This window comes from Scardinius erythrophthalmus (genome assembly GCF_964197995.2).
Source record: "Scardinius erythrophthalmus genome assembly, chromosome: 13".
In the NCBI taxonomy this organism is placed as follows: Eukaryota; Metazoa; Chordata; class Actinopteri; order Cypriniformes; family Leuciscidae; genus Scardinius; species Scardinius erythrophthalmus.
The window spans coordinates 1,588,285-1,602,878 of record NC_138233.1 but is presented as its reverse complement, the minus strand read 5'-3'; the positions used below and the strand labels follow the sequence as shown (position 1 = coordinate 1,602,878).

Sequence of the window (14,594 nt, the reverse complement as noted above, 5' to 3'; positions counted from 1 at the left end):
ATAGATATATACATAGATGTCGCCTTGGCTACGGTTTCGTTCCAATGAACTGCAGTAGCCAAGGCGACATCTATGTATATATCTATACCCGCCCGCGCCGTCAGATCATTTGGACGTGTGCTGTTTTCAAGAGATAACAACGATATAAATACTGTTCGTTTTCTCACACAAACCGCTCGTTTCGTGTCTTAGGCCGTCAATGTGTACTTATGATGGGGAATTGTTTCATTTGGACGATGGGGAATTGTTTTAATTTGGACTCTGTGCTTGTGTTTTGAGACAATGACCATCGACCTGCATTATATGACTGACAGACAAGAACGGTTTGACCTTAAAATATCAAAATTGAAACTACTGCGGAAACAAAGACACCTACATCTTGGATGCCCTTGAGGTAAGCTAAAACATATCAAAAATTAATTTCAAAGTGAACTATCCCTTTAAGTTTATGGCTCGCTGTTGTGCGGATCAGGAAGCTTTCGCGTCCAATTGTAAAGACCTTACGGCACGCCCCATTCCTCCAGGCACGCCCCATTCCTTTCCGACCTCCTGGCACGCCCATTGCTCCAGCCTGCAGTTACCTCTACTTGAATAAAAACGGGTTCAGAATGAATTAATTTGTCTGCTATTTCTTTGCACAGTAGCTAGGTGTCACTAGTAAGCAATGTTGAATGAAGCTTCGAGTAATGAACCTTTGGCTGAAGCAATGGGCTGCGAGGTCTCAGTGGTTCAGGAAGCCTCATTTTGCCATCACTACACACACTTTAACAGTCACTAAATGTATGCTAACATGCAATTCGCGATTAGCATTTACCTCAGTAGTTAGCTATATTGAATACAGACAATATTAAACATAAAAAAACAGAAAATGTACCTTCAAACCATTAGACAAGCATCCCAGAAAAGCACAACGATTGGTCATCCATATTAACTGGGTGTACTTTATCAAGAAAGGATTGCAAGTTCCTTTCACTTTCACCTCGCATAGCTGCAAATGCGCTCACTTCTCTCAAGCCCCGCCCCCTCATGAATTATCAACGCTGTAATTTACCCAATCAGAAAACAATAAAATAAAAATAAGTGGGTATTTTAGCACAAGCAAGTTAGGGTGTAAAAACGCATGTGAATGCTAGTAGCTTAAAACCAACTTTTTAACCCCTTGCGGTCTGTATTTCTATTCGCATATAAAATCCCATCTGGGCTACACTTAATAAATGTTTTATTGGGCTAAATATTTCACACTTTAGATTAAGTCACACAAAAGTCAAGGCAAGACAAGTTTGTTAATATAGCACACTTCATACACAATGGTAATTCAACGTGCTTTAAGAAACGATTTACAACAAATAATGTAATAAGAATAAGAAATAAGAAAAACAAAGAATAAGACATTGATTAAAATTGATTTCAAATGTAATTAAAGGAATAAAAAGAGGACATAATTATGAGCTTTAAACCTACCGTTATTATTCATTATTCCATGAAAAGTGTTTCTATAGACACTAATCAAGCCTTAAATTTGCATCAATTCCCTTTATACGAGAGCATTTATTTACCGTGATTTAATGACTTCTTAATGTTTTGATGAATATTAACAACTCATTTAATATATGGTTTAAAATACATCAGATACAAGTTCTTAACAGAGGATAAAAAAAACATTATCTAAGTCTTTACATTGAGCTAATAAAAAAAAACGGTTTATTACAGTAACAATGAATGAAGAACTCACTATTTGTGTATAGTCTGTTAATGTGTTAGCGATACTATTAATAATCTATGAATAAACTAATAGTTTGCAAATGATTTATAATTAGTTTGTTAGTGTATAATTGTTGTCATAGAAGGGTGTAAGGGCCTGTTCAGACCAAGAACGATAACTGTAACTATATCAGCGTCTACACCAGCGGGCGATATCGTTCTGTTTATTATAAGCTTGTCTGTCTCTTTAAATGCTTGAGCTCGTTACAGCACGCTGGATTCTGATTGGCTGCCAATGTTTTTATCGTTCATCAGATGATCAAATCTTTCTGAAAGTGATTCCAATGATATTGTTTCTCTATAGCGTTATCGCTATAGTTGTGGTGTGAACTCTCATATTCTTGAATACCGAGAATGATTTTTTAGAACTATATATTTTAGATATATATAGACACACGGGTCGCTCTCCAGCTGTTTACTACATATCAGGACTGACCCAGAGGCCGTTCAGCTGATTTATCTAGAGGTTTGTGTTAAACAATGATCTAAAGGCTCTGTATAACTCAGAGTCCACGTTCCTGTTATCCATCTTCACAGACATCCAGGTTCCATCTCTTGTGTAGGCATACTGTGTTCGCCCCTTTTTTCTTAACCACTCTTGTCTTTCCCTCTCTTGTCTTTCCCTCTCTTGTCTTTCCCTCTCTTGTCTTTCCCTCTGTTGTCTTTCCCTCTCTTGTCTTTCCCTCTCTTGTCTTTCCCTCTCTTGTCTTTCCCTCTCTTGTCTTTCCCTCTCTTGTCTTTCCCTCTCTTGTCTTTCCTTCTCTTGTCTTTCCCTCGCTTGTCTTTCCCTCTCTTGTCTTTCCTTCTCTTGTCTTTCCCTCTCTTGTCTTTCCTTCACTTGTCTTTCCCACGCTTGTCTTTCCCTCTTTGGTCTGAACCACGCTGGTTTTTCCCTCTGTTGTCTTTCCCTCTCTTGTCTTTCCCTCTCTTGTCTTTCCCTCTCTTGTCTTTCCCTCTCTTGTCTTTCCCTCTCTTGTCTTTCCCTCTCTTGTCTTTCCCTCTCTTGTCTTTCCTTCTGTTGTCTTTCCCTCTCTTGTCTTTCCTTCTGTTGTCTTTCCCTCTCTTGTCTTTCCTTCTCTTGTCTTTCCCTCGCTTGTCTTTCCCTCTCTTGTCTTTCCTTCTCTTGTCTTTCCCTCTCTTGTCTTTCCTTCACTTGTCTTTCCCACGCTTGTCTTTCCCTCTTTGGTCTGAACCACGCTGGTTTTTCCCTCTGTTGTCTTTCCCTCTCTTGTCTTTCCCTCTCTTGTCTTTCCCTCTCTTGTCTTTCCCTCTCTTGTCTTTCCCTCTCTTGTCTTTCCCTCTCTTGTCTTTCCCTCTCTTGTCTTTCCCTCTCTTGTCTTTCCCTCTCTTGTCTTTCCCACTCTTGTCTTTCCCTCTCTTGTCTTTCCCTCTCTTGTCTTTCCCTCTCTTGTCTTTCCCTCTCTTCTGAACTTGGAGTTCCTCTGCCTCGGCCCAAACCAGCCGCCAGGTGCACAGTAGCTGTTTTACCATAGAACATGAGTAAAAATGATGTCACAAATATGAGCATGTACAGGGGGATCTCTCCGAATGCATTTACCAAACATTTTGGGACAAGATATGGAATAATAGCACGGTCTTCTAGTTCCACTCTATTCATCCAAAACTGCTGAAAAAGGGCCCATGCTCCATCTTCAGGGGTCACAGGGAATAGAAGGATCACTGGGATGTCGTGGAGAGATTCTCGCATGTTGTTCCAGTGATCTGGCAAAGGGTTCGGCTCATAGTCAGGCGTACTTCTGTTGTTGTAAAACTCTCTGTCTGCCACTTGAATGAAACCCTGAGCAATTGCACACGCAGCATCGCCGTCAATAGCGCAGTTCCACGGAGAGTAGAGAATGGTGTCTCTGATGTTATCTGTGGGCACCAGAACACCGGCTGGCATTAACTGGTCATCAATACTGCCATGAGCCACAAACACAATGTGTATGTGACCTCTGACAGACGTTGTTAAATACTCAGTATCGGTCAACCTCTCCTGGAAAAATCGTAGAAGATTCACAAATTCAATCTGATGAGGTAATTCCTGAAGCCAGGAGAGAACTGTGTTGTCTGTATATGTTCCTTTGATATAATCAATTACTCTCTGTCCCTTTACAGTCATGCTAAGAGAATATCCCCCCAAGTTCTCGATGATCCTCTTCATTTGCAAGAATTTTTGGATGATTTCTCTGTAATGAGAAAAGTTGTACAGTCAGTCAGTCAGTTACCTCAGACCTTCATTATTGCAGTACTGTACAATCTCAGACAAATACAAAAAATATACATATATATCATACTTGTAGCTGACGCTGGAAGGTCAGCTGTGGGTTATGACATCTTGGTGATTTCGGTGCTTAATGTTTTTTTTTTTCTACTTTATAGTTTAAATGTGTATTTATGTGTATTGTGATAATTTCATAATTTGGTTTGACATTTGTACTGTATTATTATTATTTAGCTTATTTAAGTTGAGTGTCATGTGACCCGTGCTGATTTATTCCACCTGGACGTGTTAGCGTCAGCTGAATGATGAGAGGTGAATTCAGACACACGTTAGTGCTCCTGACTTAATCTACTGCTGCTTACCAGGCGAATACGGTAAAAGTGTTAATGTTTTGTATATTATGTTTGGTTTTGTGTCCGTAGTGGTGTTGTGTGTAAAATTATGGTTTGTTTTCCTTTTGTGTCTAGTTTTTACGGTGTCTCTTCAATAAACAAAAAATGTACATCAGTACCTCGGATGCGTGGACTGTTTATTAGCCAGCGACACGTTACATTGGTGCATTGCATCCAGCTGTCCCTTTAGCTTTCGTCGGCCGTCCCGTATTTCCCTGGCTAAATCCCGTAAGATCTTGCGGGCCTCCGTGACCTGATTGCCCTTTACTAGTGCTTTACTCTTCACAATCAGGTCGTACAGAGAGATGCCGAAACCAGTCGCACCCTGTTCATAGAAGAAAAGACACAATCCCAAAATCAGTCTAACATAAGAGCAATGCAGTGAATATTTCATTTTCTACTCTTGAATAGTCACTGCAAGAGAATTTCAATACCAAAAGTTTCTTAAAATGGGATGCTTGAGGAAAGAAAGCTGATACCTCTGATCCTGCTTCAGCAGCTTTAATGCCAATGAGTTCGATGTTCTTCATCATTTCTTTGGCCGACACTAAAAAATTAACGGCGCCCAGAGCGTGGCAAATAAAGTCAATGTGACGAAAGAACGTGGCCCTGTTGAAATCTCTGAGCAAGTCTAGGGGTACGTGAGTATTACTCCTTCTGGCCAGAGCCGACATCAGTAGAGTGGCCATCTCACAGTCCAGCTCATCAGCATGAGTCCCGAGCAGCGCTTCAGCACACCTGTCCTTCAGTGTTTCTGCACACCTGACCTTCAGTGTTTCTCCACACCTGTCCTTCAGATCTCGCAGTAGCTTCTGAATTTTCGTGCCAACCTTCTCATCTTTCTTAATTAATTCAGAAGCTTTTTTAAAGGGTCTGCTGGCGATTAATTTCTCTACCCATGTGGAAATGGCACTGACTGCAGCGCCCCCTAGAGTGCCCCCTAGAGCTGCTGCAGCAGTCTCTAGAGGGCTGGCCTTATCTCTTGCAATCACTGCTCCAGATATTGCGCCCACAGTTGCGGCAGCTCCGACCCCCAGAGAGATGTTGCTGCCCTGATGAACATCTTTCAGCTTTTGCGCCAGTTTCTTCAGCTCTTCTGCACATTCTTTTCGGTTCTCCAGCCAGTGGAAGAGCGCATCACATAACACATCTGCTGCCTCCATGATTAGAGCAGGGTCTGTGAAGAGAGAAAATTACATATTTATTCAAATGGCACAATATATCATCTAAAGATTACAGTAATGCATGTCTGATGTTATTTAATTCTACAGATTGTACATTTTGCTCTGAGCCACATAGACACAAAATCATTCACGATTCGCAAAATAGTACAACTAGAGTACTGTACTCAGACAACAATTAGAAAAGTCTATAGTAGGAAACCAAGTAGGAAAAATAAACTAGTCAGAAATACAGATAAGAATTTGAAGCACAATAAAGAGATAAAGTAGACAGGAGAATAAACGGAGTCAAAAAAAAAAAAACAGTTCAAATCAGCAATGGTGGATATAAAGAATATACTGTGATGTTTGACATTTAAGAAAATCCAGATGAAGTCCTGAAGATTCTTGGAAGTTTATCTAAAAAACAAAAACAAAACCCTGAGAGTGTCGGCAGACCTGGGGCCCGTTTCAATAAGGAGGTTCAACCAACTCTGAGTTGACTTACCCTGAGATGGGAAACTCTGAGTTTCTGGTTTCAGAACAGCTGAAATGAGTTAGTTCAATCAACTCTGAGTTGACTGACTCTGAGTTAAGCGCGTGCACCACAACTATAAAAAGCCATTATCAGTGGAGCACAGATATTACGAGTCACCATGGCAACAGCGCCAGACACAAAGAGGTCTTCATATTTCTCACCAGTACGAACATTATTACTGTAATTTTACAGTATTAGAACATTAATACTGTAATTTAATTAAAGGGATTACTCTTAATTCATCTGTAATTTAAAGTAAAATCTGATGCAATTGCATTAGACTATAGAACAATTCTGTATATTTAACATACATTTTTAAAAGGTATATTTTTAATGTAACCTTCTCCCTCTACACACTTTGGTCAATTCAAGAATAATTCATGCAACTGTATATTGTTTATTTGAAAGCATTAAAAGTGCAGTTTCTTGTCTCTCCTTGTATTGTTCAAGTGGTTGAGGTTGATTTAGTAGACCAATACTTTCTAAAGATAGTCATTATTACATTAATCTAATTACACTGTTGAAGATGTCATTTGTAGTTAGTAATACAAGTAACTTACCCAACTGTTATAATATCAGAGGTGAAACTGGAAGAACAGTGTGTTATTAAACCTCATTTTAATGTTCATGTAGGAGCAATCCTGTATTAGAAGAACATGGCAGCAGCTGAAGATTAAATATAAAAACATAATTCAGTCAAGTAAGGCTTGAGCACATCATGGGTGTAGGCCTGACTTTACATGTGACATATTAAATAACTAAATAGCATCCAGTGTCTAGCAGTGCAGCAGCATTTACAGCTGAGGGAATTCCTGGAGGGACTTCAGAGCCAGTCCCGAAGATCCAAGGGCCTCATAACATGTAAGAGGTTTACATATGTGTTATTTTTTATATAGGCTATTTTAGAGGCCTACAGAGGTAATGTTAATATTATGTGTTTACACATCAAACAATCTACACATTCTGATTATTTCACATTTTTATGTGGAGTAGCCTACAGAATCTAAGTTTAAATCTGAGTATAAACGGGTATTCTCATCTCTCCCCGCCCCCAGAGTGTGGAAGAACAGCAGGAGGACGGTCCAGCAACTTCTGGTGCACAGATGAACAGTTCAGTGATTTCCAGTAAAGCCACAGTTTAATTCTGTAGAATTTGTTCAGAACCACATTATGTAACTCTAATCTACTGTATTTTCAGTTGCCAGTTAAGGAGTTATATAGACTTCATCTTCAAAAAAAATTGCATTAAAAATAGCTAAATTTTATTTATTAATAAAAGATTAATTTTATTAATAAAAATGTACTGAAAGAATGAATGAATAAAGAATTCCTCTTTAAAAAAAAGGGGAGGAGACCGATAGAAACTCTGGGTTTACCGAAGAAAAGTTGCTCCTGACCAGGTTAGGTTCACAGAGTAAGTCACCATGGTAACTGACTCTGAGTATAAGTTACCTCTCTTTCAGAAACGGGCTTGACTTACTCTGCTTTCTCAGGTTTAACATACCTCCCATTCTGAAACAGAAAACCCAGAGTTTCCCTCATTTCAGGGTTAACATACTCAGAGTTTTCACTTAACCTCCTTTCTGAAACAGGCCCCAGATGTATCAGGGCAGACTTCAGTACTTTCACTGAGATCATGAACAGTAGCAAACTGAGGTTTTGTTGCTATTCTTTAATTTTTAAAACTGTTGAAAAATGTACTTACTGTCAGAAGGAGAGTTGTAGATCCAAATGCAAGCAAACAGTTTATTGAAGGCAGGTTGAACAGATGAAACTCGAGACACCAGCAGGCGGGCGACCAGGATATAAATACAGAGCTGAGGATGAGTGATATGAATAGTTCTGGGTGGATGCCAACCGGGCACTGGACAGAAGAGGACTCCACATGATCTCCCGAAGTCTGGGAACACAGACGAGATCGAGTCCTCACACGAGAACACAGACACCTCAATGTCCTCTGCATGAGAGTATGAGGGTGTATGAGCTGGAGAAAGGGTAGAAAATCTGTGTTGGGTTTTTTTTAGAGCTAGATCTAATTTAGAAACCGAAACTATTCTGTTCTGGTTTGCTTGTGTTCTTTGTGCCCTAATAAGTCTTGAAAGGGTGAATATTATTATTATGAGGGCCCAAGCCCGGCTGGGCTGAAGCTAGTACCCGTGCGTGACAGGGGGAATCGACAGCGCTGGGTCTGAAAACTTGGTCCATATATCAAACACACTTGCACATTGTCAGGAATTGTGATGAGTGTACTTCCATTGTAAATTCCCTGGGCAAAGAAAAAACTAGAACAAACAAGCTTGAGATTAATTTGGATGATTTATTTGTAGCAAATCTTCAGAAAAGAGAAAAAGCAGAGAAGAAAATAAAGAAGCCAAGAAACGACGAAGACAGAAGACGGGAAGTTCCTCCTCAGGAGACAACCGTTTCCAAAGCAAGAGATGCGGATAATTAGACAACAAGAGCGATTGAATATAAGGTTGACGAAACTTAGAAAACAATCAATTGATGACAAACATTTTCGGATTTTTTTTTAAATATATAAAGGACAAACTAGTGGAGGGTGTGGACTTTCATATGAAACTTGACACAGAAGAACTGTGGGAACGTCTCGAAGAAAACCTTCCTGCAAAGCTCCCTGGAAAACTATGCGCAAGTGTACCTGGACAAAAGCCGTTTTCAACGCAAAGGGTCGTTACACCATTGATTTGAATTAGTTAATAAAAGTTAAATCATAAATAAATTATAAATGAATTGAATGTCAGTACTTTCCACAGTCCTGTAGCTTTGCAGGAAGGGTTTGTTGAAAACTTTTTCTTCGTCGAAGCAAGAGACCAGGAGACGTTGGGGATCACGTTCAAACAAAGTTATTCTTTATTGAGGACTTCGCTGTACGCGGCTGCAGTTCTTCCCAAATCATTCTAACTAACATACTTCACATGGTTTCTTTATAGGCCTTTCAGTGGGCTGTCTTTAAAGGTGCTAAACATACACACAGCCTTAGAGGTAACCACTAAATCTAATCATCTAAAGACAATAGAGGTAATTGCCCCCAACTGACTTCCCCAAATGTTATAAACACAAATGGTCCCGAGAACTAAGACTAGGTAACATTCACACACAGTCCAACTCTTAGTTGGAAGATCAAAGGCTAACAAAACCCCTGACTATTACAATGTTTAGACAGCTGACTTAAAGCTGACTTCTGATCAGTAAATTGATGCCATCATGTTCACCTTGAATGCCCAATACAGTGTAATTCACCTTAGTTTTTCATGTGATGTTATGTAAGGAAGTAAGATCAGCAGATCTTAAACATATTCTTAAATTTGGATTCTTCAGTCCCCCGTTTGAGAGTTCTTAAAAACTCTCACAAAATACAAATTTAAACACATAAAGTTAATTCTTGTAACTGGTGTAAGTTACAGGCACATCACATATGTTCATTCTTGTAACTTGTGTAAGTTACAGGCACATATAACTTGCTCTGTGTTGTGTCCTTGATTTACATGAGTGTCATAGTTCTTCTCAAAACCATAACTGTTGACACCTGCGACGCAGGGTGTAAAATGTCACATGATTACACAGAAAACCATGTAGCATAAGAGTGGAAGTCTTGAAAGTCCATGGCGCCTGAATAGCTGTGAAGTCTGTTTCCTGTAGAGTCCATTTGTCATGTAGAGTCGCTCTGATGACTCATGGCATACATCATGGCATACACACATACCTGCAACACAATAAAACAAAGAAACGGCAGACCAGCAGTATTCATGCATGGACTTCATTCTTCCATAAGTCGCACATGTTCTGTGTTGATTTTCTGTAATTGCATGTTGACACAGAAACGAACATGCGATTAGGGTCCGTGGTGTCTCTGCGCTGTGTATTTTTCATTTTCTTTTATGGTTGGAACTAATTTTCTCGTGAACAAGTTTCTAAACCATGAAGAATTATCTTCAGTCATCTGAGGTGTAATTTTGTTGAAAGATCAAAATTGCTTGTTGGTTAACTTGACATTAACCCGGTGCAGCACTCAGATAATGGTGCAGGCTTGTAGTCTTGATCATATCGATGGATGACTGAAGGTTCTTTATCTCTGCGTTGTGTATTTTTTTCTTTTTTCTTTTGTGATTGGCTCGTTCAGCAATGGGTGTAGTTGTCTTCTTGAGGTTGTGGCTTCATATGCAGGTGAGACGCCATTGCATATGGATTTTTGGAACAGCCATCAAGTGTTTATCTGCACAGAGGAAGAAAGAAAACAAAACAGAGCAGTATTTCTTCAAAACACTACGGTTGTAGCAGTTTAAACACTATGGTTCTATCGTTTTCAGAGTCTACTGTTGTCGTTTCATTCTTTCCCTATTTCTTAATTGATTTGACACCTATGGACCAGTGAGGTAAGGATGGACTAAATGGGGAAAGGCCTATGAGGTAGTGTCTTCACCCTGGATTGGCCCCCCGACGCCTGTTGCGTCAGTTCTTTCCAGGGCCCTCACTGAACCGTGTCCTATTCTGTCCCTGTTGTGTGCACACTGTACAGTGTGTGAGAAAATTGGCACATCTCCATTCTCCAGTGAAACATCAGTCCTAATAAACATCATTAACAGAGGATGGTTGTCTAACTGCAATATTCTGTGGTATAACATTTTAAGGCTGTGAGTTTTCTGAATGTCCCCCAAACAAAGACTGTGACAGTCACTTTTCTTTTGTTCTATTAAACAAAAATAAGTCTTTCATCTTTGTTGTAAGTTACTGGGGAGATTAAGCAATCACAGCCCAAATTGTTAACACCTCAAAAAGCTTACCCACGAGTCCAGTGACGAGGGGAGGGGTTGCTTCAAAGTTGCAAACAAATGTAGTAAGAGCTGCATAACATTGTTAACTTGTCTTAAGTTATTTTTATTTTTTCGACATTCTTTTCCAAAATGTCCGTGCTTGCCACAGTAAGAACAACTGGCTTCTCTAGGACTTTTGCGTTTCTTTGGCTTCTCTGAGTTAACCTTAAAGGATGCTGCTGCAATTTTTACTCTTGCCTTGACATCAAAGTCTCTTTCCCAAATAGCTAAACTGTCCAAGTTGTCTTGCAGGGTTCTATTTGACCATGTAAGATCTAAGAAAGGCAATGCATTTCTATGTTCTGACAAAAGACCATCGGACCATGTGCGAACTAGAGGACCATTATGACCTAACACTTTCTCTGGAGTGTCGGCAATTCCGCTGTAAACGGCAGCGATCTGACAGAATCGTTCTGTGTACTCACAAACAGTTTCATCCTTCTTCTGTACACAATTAGTGAGCTTTGACCAGTCCACTTTCGGTCCAACAATGTTCTTTAACACTTTAACAACTTCCTCTCTTAATTCATCTTTACTGGCCTGTTGCAGTTCAGAATTATTTACAGCACTTTCAAAATCATTGAATTCTGACTCAGTCAAGATCTGTGATATTAGCTGGGTGACTTCAGCTAGAGTCATATCATAGAGCCGCATTTTGCTGATCAATGCTCTTCTAAACTTAGAAAAATTTCTTTGCACTGATGGCAAACTTTCAGCAATTCTCTCAATCTCTTTAGGACCTAAAGATGTTTTGATTGCTTGTGGCTGCAATATGGGGGTTGCACATGGAACTGTATCAACACCTTTTCCCTGAGGCTTTTGTCTGGCTACGCACACTTCAACTGCATTTACATCTGCATTGACATTGTCCTCTATACTATCAAAAGACTGTAAATCAGGATAGCTTTCATCTGACTGTTGGTCTTCTAAATCACATTTGGTTGAGGCTTTGTTATGGCCCACCTTTGTCTTGAGACAGGACATGTGAGTCTGCAATTGTTTGTTCTGATCGTTTAACGTAGCAATACAACGAGCTTGTTCTTGTGCAATGGATAAGCTAAATTCTCGGTAACAACAGATAATAGCTTTCATATCGTTCTTGCGAATACTTGCTCCTAGTACCTTCTTACAATCTTCAATTGAACAAACTTTGACTGCATCAATGCCAAATTTCTTTGTTAAATTCAATCTGACTTCCTCAGTCACGATTGAGTCCATGCATTCTCCTAACAAGGACTTAAACTCATTGTCTGTCCATAACGGGCTAGCTAATCCACCTTTCTCTGTCGTGGGTATCAGCCTAGCATTCCTTCTAACCATTTTGTGACTTCCTTTGTTACTTAATCACAAAACACTAAAAAAACTTCTCTCTACTGTCTTGCAAACAGAGGGTACAATCTTATTAGCACATGAGGCTAATCTAATTCTAAAGCTAATTCTCTAGCTTACAGATAGGTCTTCTCTAGCAAGAGCATACACACAATATTAACATGTAACTGTTAATCTTCCCTGTCAACAACAGAGGATCAATTTCATCTCTAAAAGAAAACTTTTTAGAGGCTTATCTTTAGTTAACCAAACTCTACAGTTGTTTGTTAACTACTTCTCTGAACGGCGCAGAGGAAAACATTTGTACTGGTCTGCATTGGTTCTTTTAATGGAGTGAAACTCACCGAGTCTTTCATTTGTAGAGAAAGATTCCGTCTGGCAAAATTCAGTCTTTGAGATTTTTTTGGAGCTTGAAGTTTCAAGATGCAGTCTGGGACTCAGTCACCTTTGTTGAGATCTTTGAGCTTGAAGTTTTCAAGGTTCGGTCTGGAAAGTTCATTCTTTGTTGAGTTTCAGTTTCTCCATCCGGGTCGCGGCAGCAAATTGTTGAAAACTTTTTCTTCGTCGAAGCAAGAGACCAGGAGACGTTGGGGATCACGTTCAAACAAAGTTATTCTTTATTGAGGACTTCGCTGTACGCGGCTGCAGTTCTTCCCAAATCATTCTAACTAACATACTTCACATGGTTTCTTTATAGGCCTTTCAGTGGGCTGTCTTTAAAGGTGCTAAACATACACACAGCCTTAGAGGTAACCACTAAATCTAATCATCTAAAGACAATAGAGGTAATTGCCCCCAACTGACTTCCCCAAATGTTATAAACACAAATGGTCCCGAGAACTAAGACTAGGTAACATTCACACACAGTCCAACTCTTAGTTGGAAGATCAAAGGCTAACAAAACCCCTGACTATTACAATGTTTAGACAGCTGACTTAAAGCTGACTTCTGATCAGTAAATTGATGCCATCATGTTCACCTTGAATGCCCAATACAGTGTAATTCACCTTAGTTTTTCATGTGATGTTATGTAAGGAAGTAAGATCAGCAGATCTTAAACATATTCTTAAATTTGGATTCTTCAGGTTCTTCAAGCGTCTCGGAGACGTTCCCGCAGTTCTTCTGGATTTAGTCTGTCTCAGTTTCTTCTGTTTCTTCATGTAATCACAGACGGACTCGATGATGGTGAGATCAGATTATACCGGCTGCTGTCAGACTCCTTGTGCATACACAAATCTCACTGGATTATTACAATTAATGGCACAAAGAATGTTTGGAAATGTAAACTGATATTTCCTATTTTCCTAAAAGAATGTGCACCAAAGATCTTCTTTGCAGAAAGCAAAATAAGTCAGTTTCACACAAGATCTTACCCTGATTCTACACGTGCTGTTGTCCATTGCTCTCAGTGCCTGTTTTCTGATGGAATTGCTATATGATATAGTATATAATGGGGGTAAGAGGGGACTGGGACTAAAAAGTGGCCCTGGACTGTCTTGCATAAAGCATTTTATAACTTAAAAATATAACAACAAAGAAATATAAATATAAACTACTTTTTTGTGCTTATTAAAATGAATAGATTAATAATCAATAATAAATAAAAGCAATTAGAATACTATGACATTATAGGGTTGTTACGAATCAAATGAAATCAAACAAAATATATGTATTAGTTCTTTAGTTTTGAACTAAAGAACACAAAACATTTGCGAAAGAACGCAAAAGCACTGACACATAATTTCGCCTGTCATCTCGAATTGTTGTTTGCCGTGGAGTGTAGTGATTGGACTAGCCGAAAGGGGTCAGGGTCGAGCGCTGCTCCAGCGGTAGCGTGGCCGAGCGGTCTAAGGCGCTGCGTTCAAGCTGGGGAACAATAGTCCAACAAAGGTGGGGAAGAAGGGAAGAAAAGGGGGAAGGAAGAAAAAGAGAAGGGGAAGAAGGGAAAGAAAAAATGAAGAAAAGAAAGGGTGAAATGTGACGTTCAGAGATATGTCTTCCTCAGCATAGGTCTTATGATACAATTTCCGGTTTCTTCGTGCGGGAAAATCACGCATTTATATTACACTGTTTTCTATTGCAGGTGCTCACCGAGACCGGGGTTCGAATCCAGCTAAAGCCAACTTTTTGTAATATTTATTTTTTAATTAAATAAGCATTCTTTTGGAATGCATACTGTTCCAGTGTTAATAAAATATACATATGTAATTTATTTGTTGTGTTTTATTGATATTCTTTCATGAAAAATAATGTTATTTGCACTATTATGCAATAAACAAAGATGCAACCCATTAAATAGTAACTAATAGGCTGAAAATGTTTGTCACACGAATAACAAAATGTACAAATTATATTTTT

At 39.3% G+C, this 14,594-nt stretch overlaps 1 protein-coding gene across 1 annotated transcript; it reads right to left on the bottom strand.

The window, feature by feature from the left end:
• Nucleotides 1-282: 282 nt before the first annotated feature.
• LOC308701272 (uncharacterized protein) lies at nt 283-11,561 on the bottom strand (the record flags this gene model as incomplete). Its single annotated transcript, XM_081383468.1, has 5 exons — nt 283-3,950; nt 4,497-4,702; nt 4,857-5,554; nt 7,781-8,032; nt 11,258-11,561. The coding sequence occupies 5 exons, from the start codon at nt 11,559-11,561 to the stop codon at nt 2,222-2,224; spliced, it is 3,189 nt and encodes a 1,062-aa protein (XP_081239594.1). The 3' UTR covers nt 283-2,221.
• Between the last annotated feature and the right edge of the window lie 3,033 nt (nt 11,562-14,594).